We start from the raw sequence: 18260 nt of genomic DNA, 5'->3' as shown, positions 1-18260 counted from the left end.
ATGAGACTGTGTTTTGGACCTGAATTGGGCGAGCATTGAATATTATAGATGATCGTGTCTCCAGCTGAGTACAGTGTAGCACTTGGCCGTGAGAACGAATGAAGGAAGGGAGAAATCCCCGCGCTGCAGGACCATCTCACACTGCTCTGCTTCGAATCTTCATGTCTGCACCTCCCTGGTACATACAGAATCCCAAGCCAGGGGGAGGGAGGGAGGGAGGGGGAGATCAGGCAGTACCCATCTGTGAGTCACTCGACCAGGTGAATAGTCGGTGATCATCAGGTAGAGCTTACTAGGTACTAGGTAGTTTAGGTTAGCTACCTTATCTTACCTGACTTGACTTCCAGCTAGCTACTTGATCAACTTCCACTAATCCAGCTAATTAACCCCTAATAACGAACTCGAATAAGTGTCTATGCAGTGTCAACCCCATTCCCACCCCCCTCCACATCCACATCCAAATCCACATTCAAACCCACACCCCGTGGATCCGCATCCGATGGGCATGCAATGCAATGCAGGCTCCCTTCCCTTTCTTTCCTCTTTCCTATCTTCCCTAACGAACCAGCGGCCCACTCTCTCCTCCTAGGTCGGTGAGGGAGAGCTGCAACCAACGGTGCTGCAGTCTTCCTAGCAACCTCGCCGCATCACTGGTTGCTTCATCCGATGCTCCTTTGATTGCGGGGGGGGGGGGGTATGGCCTTTCGTCTGGGTAGTGTTATGCCTACCTAACGCATGCTGCTCCAGTCCGTCAGATGGTGACCGCGTGTTTCTGGGGTAAGAAGAGGGACTGTTTCATGTTTGCAGGCGTTGATCTGCTGGTGGGCTGGTAGCCATCCGATGTTCCACGGAAGCTGGATGCAGTATCCGGGGGGGAATCGTCTCACACTGCACCTGCATAGGGTGTCAGTCTGTCTGTCTGTCTGTCACTCAATTACAATCCTTCACACAGTAAGTGAGGAGAAAGAGGCGGTCCGAACGTCCACCGCAACAAGCGCATAGCGCAGCGCGCATACACTAAATCACACATGTTGTGCTGCATGACAAGGCGATCCGATCCCCCTGGTCAATGCAGCAGTGCAGCAATGCAGCCAAATCCGTGCCTGATTCTTTCGGTCTGCTGCTGCTACTTCTGCTCTGCTTCTCCCCTTTTTCCTTTGGCTCTCTATCATCACCGCTCATTGGGGAGAAAGCTGCTGCCCCCGCCAATCGTCATTCTTCCTGTCGACACCGAATAGCTTTCTTCTTTCCTTGGTTCCCAGGAACTAGAAACTGAAACTGCAGGACCTCGTCCACTAACTTCCTGGGGGGAAATATCAACTCTCTTCCGATAGGAGGAAGTGGGACTTGACGGATGTGCTGACTCGGTCCACATCGTGCTGCTCCTCTTTTCTCCATCTTCGCTGCGCTTGCCTCCGTCATCCTCTGCTGTTCCTGGTACCTACCGATTCATCCGTCGGGCTGACTGAACCTCTCTCTCGCGTGGTTCTGGTATATTGACCTAACTGTCGGACCCGCCCAGAGGAACAATGATTCGTGGTTACACGTAGATCAGGTCAGGTTGAAACACTCCGCAAGCTCTCTACCTTACTTCTTCCAAGGCTGATTGCTACACAGCAGCCTTGAATCGTTGGCCTATGGGAAAAGAGAGTGTCAGGTCGAAACACACCTCTGGGGATGAACGGACATTTCCTGTGATTACTGTTCGTCCCCAGTGTCAACCATGCCAGCCATCCCCGGACTGCAGACGTTTCAAGGACCGAACCACCAATGCTTCGCTTTTCCCTAGAACTTGGAGCTCACGATGTTCATAGTAATACCGGTCAATGGTTGCTCTGCCCTACGACGTGACTATCGGTAGCTACCGCGTTGGGCAACAATCACATCATGCAACCACATTCTTGAACCAAGGGCCAATCATTGACAAAGCAACCGAGCAACAACCGGGCTACTGATCTCTTTCCCGACTTGAAATTTAGCATAACTAATTACCGGACGGCCCTGCTGATCGGGATAAGCGTTGCAGGCGGGTTTGATCGCCCGTTCGCACTAATTGACTTTTGAGGGTTTTCTTCCCGTGCGTGGCTGTTGATCTGCCACAGTACTCAGGATCTCAACCATCGGACTTGACTGAAAGTGGCTCACGGAGCTTAGAATATCCACTATCATACCGACGACCCCCATGTGCTTCGAGAAAGGCGGTTACTTGGATATATCCGTCTCTGCCTGGATATAAGCGCTCCAGCTAGGTCCACCGTTAAACATTCCCAATTTGGGTCCTCCCCGCCGGCCTTTGTACTGTACACCGCCAGAATGACATCTCCAGAAAACCATTCCGTCGAGCAAATTACCCGGAACAGTGGCTGTCACCGATAATATTATTGATGGGTAGTGATCTTCCTTTCCGCGATGGCGACTTTTTCTTTTTTGACGGAGACATGACGGCGGAAACTTTGTTCGACCGCTTCTTTTACGTACGCCACACGCACGCACGGCCTATTCCATCCAGGAACCAGGTGGGGACTACTCGGTAGTGTATACCCACCACGCACACACCGTACTGTACCTTTTCGCCTCCTGTTTCGGTCTTGATGCTTTGCCATCTGCAACTGCGACTTCAAGGCCTCCTGCTTCCTGTCTCTGCCGCTCGGAGACACTCGCCTTGATCATGTTTCATGTTCACCGACTACCACATCCGATTGGGAGCTTTGGGTGTTTCTTGTGCGCTGTCGGAATGTGATTCGCCCAGGGTGGGGAGTGGAATGGCACACGAGGTGGGGAGTTTGGGAAGCAGTCTTTTTGTCTAATCATCGAAGTGTGGTGTGGTATTACAGAAGATGATCTCGGGGACTTTTTATCGGTGGTAAGTGCGTGCATGTGTGCAGTGCAGCAACGGTAACCGGGTGAGCAGGAGGTTGCAATTAGTGTATGCATGGCGATAGAGGGGAGCGAGGCGCGAGGAGCGACTGATCGCCTCCCCCACTCCTCTTCTCTTCTAGGCACTGTGCATATAGCTAGCCCTTCACGCGCTTATCGCGAGAAGCGACGGATGCTGTACACGATGTGTAGGTATGGCAGCTAGGGCTGGGAGCAGGGTTAGGTAAGCATTCTAGAAGATCTCTTATTCGAGCCTTGTGCAGTGCTTGGGTCGAAGCAGCGAATCAGTCAAGCTCTGTGTCGGTTTCCAAAGCAGCAAATCATATACAGTAGTCCTGATGCAGACAAGAGCCTTGGATTCAATCTTCATATGGAGGTCCGCGATATCTGATAGCTGATAGCTGATAGCTGACGAACCCGAAGAACAAGGCATCGAATCAACCTGACCCTTCGCACATTCCCTTTCGTATCGATTCTCGGGGGTAGCGACCCTTACCAGGTGGCTTGGGTACAGTACTTTCCAAAGCTTCAGTAACTCAGCCGTGGCTCTCCACCACCACGATATACTGTACCGTCCTGTACATAGACAATTCTCAGACCCACGCATAACAACCGTCCACACATCCGTCTACTAGAAACCCACCACGAGCCTCCCTATTCTCCTCGCCGCATTATGCCACTGGCCACTCCCAACCTGAAACACCAACTCATCGTCCCTCCCCCAAGAAAAGGTTCCCTGGGAGTTTGTCGGCTGGACCAGTAGCACGAGACCTAAAACCGTTAGGAGGGATGGAGAAACTCGTGCCTTGCTTTTTCGTTAGGTGCATACTGCATTAGCCTGGTGGTATCCTATCTGATTGTTAGGTGCAGTGCATGTGAAATGGACAATAGCATCCCAGTGTTATGTGATAGTATGTCGGGCGTTTGTTTGCTGGTTTCTTAGTGCTGGGATCGGTTGATGTTTGGTGTTTGTTATTTGTTGCTGGAGGTGGGTGTGTGCTGTATGTAAGTCGGTAGGCGTGGTATGTATGTACCCCATCTTTGACCTGGGTATGGGATGGGATTTGGTACTGTAGTTCGGCTGGTAGGGTATGTTCTCACTATGTAAGGGGGGGATATGGGCTTGGGCTTGGTTTTAGCCTGGCGGATAGACATTGTAGTGCTATACTCTACCTTAATTCGTGGTGAAGATGCAGTATAGAGGGTTAGCTGGGGGTAAACCAGAAGTATGCTAGGAGTATGCTAGCGTATGGAAGTTAGCTACCTGCCGGTCGAGGTTGGGGATAAGATACGGTAGTTAGATCTTTTATCCAGGGTGCCTTGGATCTGAGCTGCGATGCATAGGGGTGTATGTTTGTTTGTATGTATGTAGTGTAGTGGTGTGTATCTAGCTGTGTATGCATGTACTTTCTCTGTGTGTGTGCTGCACTGGGTGAGGAACATAGGCCGGGTATCGCGGTACAAAGCAAATCGGTAGCAAATATTGCTTATCTGATCAATAATTGAACGGTGTTGGTTTATGTTATCTCTATAGAAGGGTGCTTGTTGGATTGTGTTGTGAGTACGGTAGGGCTTGGGGAGGCGCGCTGGTTATAGATAGCAACCTAGCGAGAGTATATACTGGACAGTGGTACCTTAGAGTACTAAGGTGTCTGAAACTAGATCAAATGGGGTAAGTTATGCTCTTGCTCTCGTTCTTGTTCTTAAGGTATGGTAGCTTTACTCAACTCTGCTAGCTGCTGCTATGCTATTGCAATCGCTATTGCCTTTCACTCCTACTACTCCTGCAAAAGGTATCAATCCACAGTATAACCTCATCATTCGCACCCCCATGCACCAGCACAACAATAGTACTCCAACCCAAGCACCACCAAATCAGCCTTACCACATCTCCCTGTTGCCAAACAGCATCAATATAGCGTCCTCGTGTTTCAGATCCTGCACCCTCCAAACCTACAGCATAGTGTAATCCCATCCCCATCCCCGAAAAACACCAAACCCACAGCATACCCCCATTCCTATACCCAAACACACCACACCACACCAGGACACCCGCACAACAGCTGCACCGCACCTCCACCCCTACTGCCCACTAGACCCAGAACAACAGGGATAGCATGTCAAATGCACGACATAATCTCCCAGTTTGCAAGCACCCGAACCCTCAGCTCGCGCTTACGCACTAACTAGCTTTGGCGTTCCTGCCATCCTCGTGCAGCATTCATTTCAACCCAAAGCTGAATAGTGCCCCAAGACACCAGGAATCTCGCCTCACTCGTGGCTCTCTCCCGATGCCAGACGGGGTCCGGTCCAGATCGGTGGTCGGTGCTCTGCTTCTCCCTTCGCCTCGGTGCGGTGGATTTGGCTTGGCGATCCGAGCGGGTTATGGTCTTGTTTGGGGGTAAGCTATGGGTAAGGGTAAGGGTAAGGGTAAGGGTCAGGGTGAGGTAAGGTGGGTTCTTGGGGAGAGGGGTTAAGTGATGTGATGAGGTGAGGTGAGGTGAGTGGTGTTCCCTGCATGAGGTTGGAGGAAAGCACTGATGCCTTACTTGTGCTTTTTTCGGTATGTACGAGTTGAATGTGGTCATTGGGGGTAGATGGTGAGGGTCGGTACTTGGTAAGGAGGTTAATTTGCGGGTTTGGGGCAGACGGTCCGTGGGCTTGGGTCGGGGGGCAGTCTTGGGTTGTTTGGGTGGTTTGGTTTATTCTTGGTACTGAGTACGGTTGGGACATAACTACGGAGCTTAGAGGGCTGGATCTTGGGTAGAGAGTGATGCTTCTGGAGTTGAGTTAGGAGACTTCATGTACAGTTCTAGCAGGTAACTTCCAAGGAATGAGTCCTAATGACATAATCACTTCCTCTGCACTGTAGGTGGGTAGATGAGGTAACACTCCCGATCTTCTACGGGAGACTGCCTCGCGATAGACAATGCAGATGACGAGTGCGATTAAGCTCACTCAACCTCCTTCGTCTCGTGGTATCCCCCCCTCTGTGCGTATACCAAAGAGGAAGCATAGCTTTTGCAGCTCAGCTCGGCTGTCGCTCGCTGCGGTTGACCCGGGTTTCGTATCCTCAACCCTGACTCGGCATCGTTCCTCATCTGAGATTCTGGTTGTGTGATATGTACGGTACTGTAGACCTGACTCTGCATCAAATGTGCATTTTGCAAATGCGTTCGTTCCTGTGTAATGCGCCGGGCGTGTCAGTAACCGGGGCGGGCAGTTGCAATAACCCAGTGGCACGCTAAACCATACCGAGACCGCAAACATGGTCTGGGCTGGATCACTGGATCTCAATTAACGGGCCGGCCCTAACGGTACCAGAGATGGATTATTGTTTACATACTCTTTTTCAATCCACAGTAAACAGTACACTACAGAGAAGACCTGCTACCTACAATACAAGAAATCAAATATCGTCATCGGTGAATCTAGCCTACGACTAGGCCATCTCTCATCGTCAATGTCACACCGTCCCCGAATCGATTGGCTTCGACTCACCCGAGCAACAGACTCAACTCATCCTGATTTACCCGTATTGTATGACAACACCCGTCCCGTCCCTCTGTCCATCTGATCCTCTCCCCGTCCCGCCTCTGCTGCTCCTCGTACCAGACTCGAGTGGGTATCGCTTCGCACTGTCTGATCAAGTACGATTTCCTGCTCCCGGAGAATAAAGCAGAATCACCATGTCCCTCCTCAGGACGCGGTCATGGGACGACTACGGAGTAGTGGGAAGGGAAATAGGGTGCACCTTGACTGCGAAACGCGCACAGACGATCGCTCGTTCGGGCAGCATCGAGGCTACCAGTACGGAGTAACGACCGGTGGGCTACGAGTCTACGACCAACCCACGGGCCAAGGGCCACGGCCCCTCCATCCATGCCCACAATGCGCACCGTTGCTCTGCTAACGTAACCCACCACCCCTCCCCCCCCCTCCGTTCAGGTACAGTGCCTACTGGGAGATTGGAACCAGTGATACACTTGGAAGTCATTTGCTCAGCCAGGTACCAATCGTTTGGCCGCAGATGTGATGAGAAACCATTTGAAGAGTAAGACATCACGAACACCCAGACGTCAAGCCCTGGCCGCGGGTTTTGTCGGGCTGCGACGGTTGTAGCTACAAGTTAGACTAGAGGGGTCAGTTTGAGCCGTTAATCGATAGGCTATCGATAACCGATGGGAAACTGACTGCCCCACTTTTGCCCTCCATCCATAGGATCTATCGCTATCATCCATCCGAAATCCAGGCTATCGCTCTTGCCTTCAGATACCGACCACCACTGCTTTTTTTTTTTTTGCCCCTCCGGCAACGGGATTGTGATACTCCGACTTTAGTGAAGGATGGCGTACCGGTATCTTGCTTATGGGATGAGAAGCTGACTAGACTAACTGACTGACTGATGACATACGAAAAGGCAGAGAGGGCTACTACTCGGGAGGGAGGGGTGGAATGACCGACGGCAGTCAGTCAGGGCAGTCCTACCGCCCTTCCACTAGCTTTGCGTTGCGGCTTACGACCTAGTACTTAGGGTTGACCTTCCTTTTGAGATCCAGATATCTGACCTCTCTAGCTTCGCTTGTTCTCGCTGCAGAAGCCAGTCCTGTCCTGCACGATACTGATGTGATGTGCATCGCATTTGAGGAGTTTATTGCGCTTTCTCCTGTTGTATATACCGTGTGGTAGTAGTATGTGCAGTACGTACCCAAGCGAAGTCATTAGGAAACCTGGTGTATGCCCTGTGTGCACAGTGCACAGTGCACCGTGCACTACACTACACTACACTACACTACACTACACTGCACTGTACTGTACACCCGGAGTCGACCGACCGAGTAAGTAGTCTACTCCGTCCGCATGGACCAAGAAGAAACGAAAACCAAAAGTACGGATCCATCCCAGCCAGAGAGGCTAGAGGGCGATCGGGGCCGAAACGCACGAAAGGACCGTGTGAGGAGGATCACGGGCCAACTTCTTTTTCCTTTCCGGCGGTTGATCAGAAGGAAGCAGCAGCACGATGAATAAGTTAGATTAGGCACTAGAGTATATCCTAACGTATGTACATAGGTTTTATTTATGTATGCATGTGGTATGTCAGTAAGTCTTTTTTCGCAGGCAAAGCAAGCGTCGCGCCCATGCGATAGATAGTACTGTACCTAGTAGTCAAGGAAGGAGCACGAGAAGCGTCATGATCATTATTCGTTCGTAAAAAGAGACAATGATTGATTATTCATGTCGTAGAAACACTTATTTTCTTTTCTTGTCTTGAGTCGTTCCTTTTTCCTTTTATTTTTTTTTCTCCCCCTGCCAGTCCCGCTGCACGTCTGCCCAACGAAGCATCCAATGATGGCGGCTCGTTAATCTCGGGAACAGTCAGAAATCCTCGCCTCGTCTTTTGACTTTTCCGCTGACCGCCGGATGGGATGGGCTTCTATCTTCGTGGGAGGAACGGAACTAAGGAGTTCATGGTTTGGCGTGCCGATGGGTCTGGCTAATTCTACCTCGAGGTTGAGGTTGATGGAGTTGATGGAGTCCCCTTAGAAGAAGAGTGGAAGCTGTGGGTTTGGTTTGAGTATCCATAATCCATATTCCATAGGACTGTTGGTAGAACCTGGTATAGTATGTAGCAGTATAGTGGGCTTCCTTTTTGGGAAGGGTCATTATTTGGTTCTTCCTGTTGTCGGTTGGTTGGATTATTTCGCTCTCTCTCTCTCGTTATTTTTATTCTTTTTCGTTCGCGATGTACTCCGTACTGCACTGTAGATGCTACTCGATCTCACAGTAGGTTCAGTAGGCAGCCTGTGGGGGTTTTGGGTCAGCATCAATTCTCTTGGGAAAAATAATTCTCTCAATTAACCAGAATTATGATTTTGGGATCTAGTCGCCTTTGTTTTGGAATTGGGAGTCTAATTCAAATTTAGTACGATTTGGATGCTTTCCCATTCTCTTGAGTCTTGGTAGACAGACAGACATTATTCAGGGACCAACTTCAGGTTCCTATCAACTATCAAAGAGATCCTGACTGACTACAAGATCGAATCGATACTTGCAAGTGAAGTATATGTATGGACTCGTTCCCCTCCCGCTTGTCACTTGCTCTCTTCCCCTTTCATCAACATCATCATTATCAACCACAACAATAACCACCACCACTACTACTACTACACTATCCCAACAGAAATTGATATACTTCCTCCCTCCTCGCCCTCTTCCCTGCCTCCACTTTTGCCTCCTTCGCGCCTGCAACCACCAATCCTCTTCCTGGGTTACTCGCGCATTCTAAATACTCCCTCTTCCTCCTTCTCTCGTCGAGACCATTTGAGACATCTTTTCTTCTCATCGTCTCGCTCTTGTCTTACTTCTTCCTTCTATCCTCATTACCTCCCTCGACGATCATCGTTGCCTTTTGATCGCCCACCAGCCTCCATCTCCATCGCCAACCCCGCACCTCATTTTCGACCTGTTTATTTTTTACACACCGCCTCTTGCCAGTCGGTCGTATTACCACGCCTGCTTCTCTTTGGGCCACGACCTACGCTTCCTCCTTCTTCTTCTTCTTCTTCCCCCATTTCTTCTCTCTCCATCACACTCACATTATCTACCATCATGGCGAGATATTCCCAACCGTCATCATTTGACTTCTATCAACAGTCCCCCACTACCTTGGATGCCAAACCTGCATTTCCCGAAGAGGATGAGATGAGTGTATTAGACGACAAGATCCTGGACTCTACTTCCCCCGACATGGCTTCCTCCGCTGCCGACCACCGCAGAACCTCATATGATCATGCACCCGATGCATACACGCATCGAGATTCCGTCTGGTCCGACTTCTCTCATTCAGTCTCTAGCAATCAGTCCCGCCACAACTCCCAAGTCGGCCACCCGTTCTTTGAATCCGCCCCCAATCCTTTCATGCGCGTCGATGGCGCTCACCCGGCCGCAGCATACGCTCAGCAGGCCTCGTGGTCCCTGTCCAAAGACTCGGGCGCATGCACTCCCACCGCCATGTACGAGCACTTCCCTTCCGAGATGGATCACAGCGCCTCCGCTCCGTTCGCAGGCGGCGCCGTCGGTCCCGTCAGCACCATCAACATCCCCTCCATGTCCTACCGGCCCGGCATGGCCTTCGCCCACCCGGCCGCCGTGGCTATGTCGCCGCAATCGAGTCAGGGTTGGATGCCTGCCGCCACCGACATGGCCGATGCCGTGGCCCGTCCAACCAAGAGTCCCACCTACCGCAACAGCTCCCCGTTGAGCATGCGTCGGGACGGCATCCGCAAGAAGAATGCCCGCTTCGAGATCCCTGCAGAGCGGACGCTGAGCAACATTGACCAGCTCATCGGTCAATCGACCAATGAGGAGGAGATCAAGGAACTAAAGCAGCAGAAGCGGCTGTTGCGAAACCGCCAGGCGGCGTAAGTGCCCCTCCTCCCACGCGCAATGACATCACTAACAAGACTGTAGATTGGACTCCCGCCAGCGCAAGAAGCTGCACACGGAAAAGCTGGAAGAGGAGAAGAAGCAGTTCACACAGATCATCAGCGACCTCGAAGAGGAGCTGCAGAACATGCGCCTCCGAGAGGCGGAGCTCCTTCGCGAGAAGAGCGAATGGATGGCCGCCCAGCAGGAGATCACCCAGTACATCAACACGATGCACATGGAGAAGGACGAGCTGATCCGCGTGCACACCCTCGAGACCGCTGAGCTTCGTAAGAAGAACAACATTCTCAAGGAGACCGTGGAGAAACTCGAGCGTCACGCCAGACCCTCGGCTCCCTCGAATCTGCCCTCGGAGTTCTCTGACTTTGAGAACTTGACGATGGATAGCAGCCCTTGGGAGGACTTCACCATGGTCAACAGTCTCTCTCTGGATGCCGAGGCGGTTGCCGCCCCGTCGGCCCCGTCGACTTCGATGGTTGTCGCATCGAACGAGAAGGATAAGGCGAACAGCGACTACCCGTTCAGCTGGAATGCATTCTATATGTGCCTGCTGTTCGGCGCGTTCGTGGCCTCGAACGGCCCCTCCCTTTCTGCCCGCTCCATGCCTCAGCTCTCGGAGGAGTACCGCGCGGAATCAGCCAACGTGCTAAAGGCCGTGTTGGCGTCGTCTCCTCCCGAGCTCGCCCAGCCGATGGGCCAGGCCGCCGTCGCCCCCTCCTCGGCTGCTGGCGTTATGCCCAGCACCATTACTGGTGCCCAGATGGCGCAGATGACTGGTACTGCGGCGCCGTCCAACCTTGATGAGCTCCACAGCGCACTGGTCATGCCCTCCAAGCAGCAGGAGCAGGAGCAGGTCTTTGCTCTCAATGCGGACCAGTACAACTCTTTGACTACTTACGATGATGCTGGTGTTGATTACAAGCAACAGCAGCCATCGAACCTTCAGCAAGCCCTGGCTGCCATGAGAGGCAGTGTGCAGAGCAAGATGTCGACGAAGGCCACTTCTGACGTCTACTCACGGTCTCTAATGTGGGACCGGGTCCCTGAAAAGGTGATCCGGGACTTCCGCCGCATGGTCCAAGACTGTGGTGTCTCTCCGGTCAAGGAAGAAGACGCCAGTTTTGTCCACTAGTAGATTTTTGATCTGGGGTTGGTGGCTCGTCATCAAACCCAACCCACCCTCCTCCGCTCCTCCTCCATTTGCCTGCGTTTCTTCTCTGCGTCCACACACAGACACCTTAAGCGACCTGATTGAGTTCTGTTGCCTTCATCCTTTCGCTTCTGCAACCTTGAGTCTTCTGGGAAGACCAACTTTCTCTCCAGCACAGTGACAGTGCCTTTTTTAAACGACCCTACGACTGCATGGCCCAGATAAGCCAGAATGATTAGCCCATATATACATAGACAGCTTTACTCAGCATACCAACTTACCAACTTACCAAACCATTCACTTCACCGCGGCTGGATATATCTGACGGCTAAGCCATTCCATTGTGAATCACGTCTGTCAAATTAGCGATGCTGTTGTTCTTTGCTGGCCGGCGCGCTTACGCTTCTCTCCTTCGGCTTCCTCAGCCTATATCTATGAACAGACTTCGTGCCCCCTTCCGATGGGGTGGCAAATACGGGGCTTACCTTGCATTCGTGTACATTCTTACACGACTTCGGCGAGACTGTTCTTCTTGCACATTCGCTTTGATCCAGAACATTTTCCCCAAGGTTGGTGGTGGCAGCCTACCTTGGAATTCGTGCACACACACACTTTTACGGGAATACGCAGAGGACCTCTACTGTGTTTATCTCCGACGAACAAACAAACAGATGATGGGAACAACAGTACAAACGGGACGGCAACTTGACGTTGACTTTGACTTTGAGATGCTCTAGCGCAGCGCTTTTGATCTGGCTTTTCGTTGTGGCTTTTTTTGTTTCTTTTGCATTGCGAGGATACTGGGCTGGGAGCCTGGCGGCAGCTTTATGTTTATGATAATGTGTTACGATACGATGCTATGTTATGTTTTTGGGCGGGATGGTTTAATGTTTACGATGATGATGATGATGGTTTTGGGGATGGTTTTGTTTCTGGTTCTGGATTTTGTGGAGTTTCCCCCAGGGAAGCTCCGACTTTCTTTCTCATTCTCGTTTGTCAGACAGGTTTATTTTTCTTTCTTGGAGCATCTGCATGCGTTAATACGGTGCAGGTTGCTGGCGGGAGTTTTCCACCTGACTATGACTACTCACACCTGATCACTGGTGATCAACCAACTGACTGCAGCAGTTGGATGATGCTGGTGGTGGTTTTGGTGGTGGTAGCATGTTGTGGTGGAAGTCGACCCGATAAGATTCACTCATTTGCTACAGAATTGCATACACTCGTCTCTTTTGTCTGCATCTGTGCATTTTCCGGTGTGGGTGGCGGTGGTGTATCTAAGATCTGCTCTGACAAATGCATTGGGGATGAATTTGGGGATTTTAGAATCTTGTGTTTCGTAGGTTGTTGGTTAGAAAGACTGTAAGACCTGTAGCTGGTCCGTGAGGATTCGAGGAGAAGTAAGGCACTGCCTCGCTTCGAAATTCAGGATTAGAATGAAGGATCCCGAGCATACTTGCTCTTGGCTCGCTGTATAGATTTAGTACTGTCACTGTATGTACTGTATACTTAAGTAGTCTGGCTGGACATGCATGGATTACGGGCTGTAGGGGCAGTACCTACCTGGCTGCTTACCTACCTACCTACCTACCTACCTAAGTCACCTAGTTAAACCCGTACCTTTCCCTCCCCAAACCTCAACCTCAACCTCAGGACCCTCCCCCCCTCAAACCCTGGCATTCGGGATTTGTTCTATGCTAGACGAAAGATGGGCTGGGTAGTTTCCCGCCTTCCCTTGATAGGGGGGGGGGGGGGGGGGGCTGGGGAGTGACAGAGGACTGATACTTGCCTTTGTACGATACGTATAGGTAGGGTAGGTCGGTAAGTTGACTGGTTTGAGTCTGGGGATGCCGGTGCTCGTTCGATGGTGTTAGTTTGGAGTTTCTTTTGACATGGGAGGGAGGGATTTCACTCTGTGATCCATTCTCTCATTTCTAAAGTTCCTCTATAACCGGTCGAGTAACAACACAACACAGCCCACCCAGCTTGAATCCGGGCGAGGGAGGGACGGTACGGGACGGTACTGGTAGTAGAGACACAGTGTGAGTCGGTTAGAGGATTGATGCTAGGGGAGTGGCTGGGTCAATGGATGTAGTGTTATTAAGTGCATGCATGCATGTATGCATGTATGTATTGATGTATGTGTATGTTTGTGCTTGCATTGGATGCACGGTGGATGGGATGCGTTCATGTACAGTGTAGTATAGTACGGTATGTCTTGTCACTGGGGGAGGAGGGGTGGATATGTCTGGTGTATAGCAGTAGATCGGTAGGTACGTTCCTTGCTTTGCTTTGCTTTGCTTTCCTTCATTTTACTCTAGCGTGGTGAGGGTTGTTGGATCTATAGCGCTGGCTATTGTCTATTGTCACGGTAGATCTAGGCTATTTTAAAATAGATGATATGGCATCGGGGTGGATGGGTTAAGTATACCCTTCTTTAAAGACATATTGCTTCCGGGGTCTGGTTATCATTGCCTATGGGCAGGAAGTCCACGGCCCTAGGGCTTACACCTACAGAATGGGAGTGTATCTCCCGAGGAGGCTAGGGATTAGAGGTCCGGAATGAGGCTGACGGGAAGTTGACACTGAATTGACGTCTTGTGAATAGGTCTAATTCTTTGTGTTAAATTGGATGACTGGATTCATTATCTACTGTTCTAGACTGGCTAATTGTGTGATTACAGCAGTAACAGTAGTCTAGTAGTGAGTCCCGAGGAGAAGATGACGTGAAGAGGCCATAACCGCCAAGTCTAGGTCTTTCTATCTGCAAGGTCTGTGTCCCCAACGTCAACATGTGAGGCGGCATGGGACGGCACGGTCTTAACGCCTGCTACCGAGAGAGACGGTCTCAGTCTCAGCCTTGTTGCTGGGGTATCAATTGTTCATTCATGTTCGGCTCAGCTCAGCTCAGCTCCACCAAACCTAGAGCCGGATCGTGGACGGGGGCCAGACCGTCGTCATCGGTCCAAATTTACCATCAACGACACATTCAATGCGGGCTGTACTTGTCCTTCCAGATCCTGTCATCCATCAAAAACGTCATGTCAGCCTGAGTACTTCGCTCGGTAGTGTAGTGCAAAAAGAGGGGAACGGGCCGTTGGTTGGCTGGAAGCGTCCCGGCCAAAACTCCACGAGCGCCTATCAATCCCCATCCCCCCCCCGTTCGCTGCAGGTGATGAAGGTCACTGCAGAACCTACCAAGAATTGCCCATGATCTTGCTCCCTTTCTCCTCTGCCAATCGATAGTATCTGGCGGCCGCGAACTATGTCCCCAAATTAGTTTTTACTTCCCTAGCAGTGATGCGACCGAGCCTCAAAATCTTGATGCCCGAGCAGACCCAAGGCTTACTTTGTCCTTCTTCCCTCCGAACCCTTCCAGGTAGCACCAAGCAACCTCGTTCATCGCGTCCGTATCGCCGAGGTTGGCGGCCGTCTCGTAGTACTGTCGTGCCGCGACAGGGTCCTTCTTGACGCCCCAACCATTCCGGAAGCAGTTGGCCAGCTCGAAGATCGCCAGCGTCAGCTCGCCCTTGGCCGCGCCCCCTTTCTTGATGCCGGCCTGGAGCGCCTCGGACTCGACCGAGGCCGAATTGGCCGCCGCGGCCGAAAGATACGTGATCGCCTTGTCCTGGTCTGGCGCGCATCCCCAGCCATGTCTAAGGACGGTGTCAGTCCGTATCACTGCGCTAGCTCGCAACCGTAGTCAGGTCTTACCGAAGTGCAAGCCCATAGAGCACTTGGCTGAGCGCATTGTTGGCCCCTTCGGGATCGGCTAAGCGACCAAACATCTCGGTGGATCGTTCCAGATCTGACATCACGCACAGCACACAACATTAGCAACGAGGAAAACACTCCTGAAGCATCTCCCGAAGGACCAAGACATACCTCCAGCCTCATGAAGCCGAATCGCCGCCTGGATATTAACCTATTCTCGCCCGCCGCGTCAGCCACACAACCCCTGCTCCTCCCAACCAAAAAGAAAACTCACATCCCCATCCGGATCATTAATCCGACTGCAACTCGAACTCCGCGACCGCGACGCCACCGCCCCGTCCATCCCAAACCCCGTGGGCGCCGTGGACCCCGTCGGCGACAGACACGCCGCGAACTGCGGATTCCGTTGCACCAGCACCGTCGCCCGCCGCTCCCACTCGGCCTCCACATCCTCCCGCGCCGCAGCGGTATCGCCCCCCTTCCCACCACCACTGGTGATAATCCGCGGAAGGTCGGGTGGGATGTTCACGGACGAGGAGCTCGAACTCCGTGACCACCCGCCGCCACCGCTACCACCACCACCACCACCTCCACCACCGCTGCGGTCCAGATGCAGCAGATGCGACAGCCGGCCTTCGCCCCGGGCTCGCGGCGGGGACGTCACGCCTGAGGATTGTGAGGGCGCTCGCGACCGACGGAAGGGGTTGAGGGATTTGCGGTGGTGCGAGGACGGCGGAGAGAGTGATTCTGTTGGTGGTGGTGCAGGGTCCGGGGCGTCCCCCTCGAAGACGGGCGGGCGGATCACTTCTTGGGTGGTGGTGTCGGTGCGGATGAAGGTGAATTGCGGGACGGTGGGATTGTGGCTGCTCACGGGCGTCGTGGGTGCCATCCCTCCAGCAGCTGTGGTGGAGCCATCCTGGTCTGTAGAGGTGGTGTAGGTGTTGGTGGTGAGGGATTGGGACTCCTTATGACGTTGGAGCTTGTCGCGAAGTGGCATTGTTGCGCAGACCCCGGGGGCAGAGCCACGGAAGTATACGGCTTATCGGCGGAGGAATGGGAAAAGTGGAGACGGAGACGGTTTCTGTTTGCCGGTTAGGATTTCCCCTTGGGGTTTTGGAAGGGGGAAAGGAATTTGGGAGGCAGAACTGGGGAAGTAGCAGGCACGATGAGATTGGAAGTTATACGTCGTAGTAGTAGTAGTGGTAGTGGTAGTTGGAGTCGCAGCAAAAGCAGGGGTAGGAGTAGTCGAAGTTAAGTTCATCAGGTCAGATTCACTGCCAGCCTATTCTCTTCTTCCCTCTTCCCTCTTACTTCACTTCGGTCGGGGTGCGCGGGCGGCCGGCATACCAAGAATCAGAATAATAAGCGCTGGGCTGGGCTGGGCTGGACTGGGGGGTTCGGGTTCGAAGGCTGTGTGCGTGTTTGTTTGTTAAAAGGGTGCAGAAAAGAAACTCGGTTCTCGCCATCAAACCAAATCTATCCATCGAATCGATAATAATAATAATGATAATAACACCTGGTGGTTATAAGGGGAGTTTTTATCCCCGGCCCAACCGCAAACCATGGTTGGAGGCTTGGAGCATTTCTCCCCCGGCTGTCGGCTTGGCGGCAATTTCTTTCATCGCGCTTTGATTGCTTTTGTCATATATTGAATACACAAGGACAGCGGGAGGTGAGACGGTGATGGCAGTGCTTGTACGTGGCGTGGCGTGGCGTTTGGTCCACAACACCCCTGCTAAGTCATTGTGCATTCGTCATGGGCTCGAGTGTAATTCGATCACTCCATATATTATAGTTAGCCTAGAAGTCTATCGCTGCAAGTCAGAGGAATATGTAGAGAAGTGCAATAGCAGGCAAAGCTCCTACTTAGGCTACTCGGTGTCATGGCGGTGAGGTTACAGGTACAACTACAATCCAGCGCCCTCCAATTGCCAAAGAAAAAGGGATTAATGCTGAAGTCGAAGCTCTCGTAAGCTCTTACAGGCATACCGGGACTCTCGACCAGTGGTACTTGGTATTTCTAACTGATAACAGAAATGATCTTTAATTTGTACATGATTCTTATAGCAAAGCTATCCATGCAGAGTTCGTTTACTGGGCCTTGGAGGACATGATGCCTGGATCCCAAGTTAGCATCTCGCAGTAGCACCTACAATCATCTAACTTACGCTCGACATCAGCAACGCTCTGCTGGAGGATCTGCTGAAGAACCTTGGGGTTCTCGAGCTCCTTGTGGATCTTGGCGATGACGCTGTCAGCAAGCTCGCGCTGCTGGCGCTGCTTGACCTGACCCTCGTAGCGGACCCACGAGTCGAGGACCTGCTTGGCCTCGGTGGCCAGAGCAGTGCGCTGCTCGAGCTCGTAGGCCTTGGCCTCAAGCTGGGCGGTTTCCTACGTCATCGTTAGCAACGGCCCCTCCCAGACTCGATGCCAGAGATATATAAAAAGGCGTACCTTGGAAACAGCAAAGAGCTGCTTGGTGACCTCAACGACACCGGACAGCTCCTTGACGTTCTCCATACGCTGCTTGACGGCGCTGGTGTGGTCGGCACGGGCAGCGTTGAGGATGTCCTTGTGCTTCTGGACCTGGCCCTCAGCCCACTCGCGGTAAGCGGGACCACCGTACTTGAAGACGGCAGTGAAGACGCTGAGCAGACAGAACGCAGCAACGGTTTCCTCGTTCATCACGTAGAGCTCGTTGCTGATGGCGGCGATGGACAGACCGGCGGCGGCGGAGAGCGTGGCAGTCTTGGAGACCAGGGAGTTGCCGGGGAGAGCATCGAGGATGGACTGAGCCTTCTTCCTGGGGTCCTCAGTAGGGACGCTGGAGACCGACCGGGACGCGGTCAAAGTGGCCGTGATGGGAGCGACATTGCGCGAGGGAAGGGTCGGCCGCAACCGGGCGGCACCTAGCGAGGGGGGTTAATGACCAATGTCAAGTGGGTGTTGTAAGTGAGAGCAAGAGCGGGCATACCGAGGGTGCTCTTAGCCAAACGCGAAGCCATTGTAGCGATGGACAGGAACCGTGACAGGGTGTGGATGGGTTTGGAACGGAAATGAGGAGACTGAGTGA

General features: G+C 52.4%; 4 protein-coding genes across 4 annotated transcripts; 1 reads left to right on the top strand and 3 right to left on the bottom strand.

The window, feature by feature from the left end:
• Positions 1-5668: 5668 nt before the first annotated feature.
• BO86DRAFT_107308 (uncharacterized protein) lies at positions 5669-6239 on the bottom strand. The gene is made up of 2 exons (XM_025665899.1): positions 6224-6239; positions 5669-6163 (listed from the first exon to the last, which is right to left on the bottom strand). Exon 2 carries the CDS (start codon positions 6145-6147, stop codon positions 5836-5838), a length of 312 nt encoding a protein of 103 aa, XP_025526998.1. The 5' UTR covers positions 6148-6163; positions 6224-6239; the 3' UTR covers positions 5669-5835.
• A 3086-nt stretch (positions 6240-9325) lies between these two features.
• Positions 9326-11894, top strand: BO86DRAFT_107292 (putative bZIP transcription factor). Its single transcript, XM_025665898.1, has 2 exons — positions 9326-10298; positions 10348-11894. The coding sequence occupies exons 1-2, from the start codon at positions 9487-9489 to the stop codon at positions 11453-11455; spliced, it is 1920 nt and encodes a 639-aa protein (XP_025526997.1). The 5' UTR covers positions 9326-9486; the 3' UTR covers positions 11456-11894.
• Positions 11895-14095: 2201 nt separating this feature from the next.
• On the bottom strand, positions 14096-16441 carry BO86DRAFT_389825 (tetratricopeptide repeat protein). The gene is made up of 6 exons (XM_025672234.1): positions 15462-16441; positions 15359-15398; positions 15188-15281; positions 14823-15129; positions 14672-14736; positions 14096-14493 (listed from the first exon to the last, which is right to left on the bottom strand). Exons 1-6 carry the CDS (start codon positions 16182-16184, stop codon positions 14463-14465), a joined length of 1260 nt encoding a protein of 419 aa, XP_025526996.1. The 5' UTR covers positions 16185-16441; the 3' UTR covers positions 14096-14462.
• A 692-nt stretch (positions 16442-17133) lies between these two features.
• atp4 (F1F0 ATP synthase subunit 4) lies at positions 17134-18221 on the bottom strand. Its single transcript, XM_025672233.1, has 4 exons — positions 18162-18221; positions 17642-18096; positions 17356-17578; positions 17134-17304 (listed from the first exon to the last, which is right to left on the bottom strand). Exons 1-4 carry the CDS (start codon positions 18190-18192, stop codon positions 17279-17281), a joined length of 735 nt encoding a protein of 244 aa, XP_025526995.1. The 5' UTR covers positions 18193-18221; the 3' UTR covers positions 17134-17278.
• Positions 18222-18260: the final 39 nt, after the last annotated feature.

The sequence above is a fragment of the Aspergillus japonicus genome (assembly GCF_003184785.1).
Source record: "Aspergillus japonicus CBS 114.51 unplaced genomic scaffold BO86scaffold_29, whole genome shotgun sequence".
NCBI lineage: Eukaryota > Fungi > Ascomycota > Eurotiomycetes > Eurotiales > Aspergillaceae > Aspergillus > Aspergillus japonicus.
Note: the sequence above shows the minus strand (reverse complement) of the source record. Positions and strands in the feature narration are given on the sequence as shown.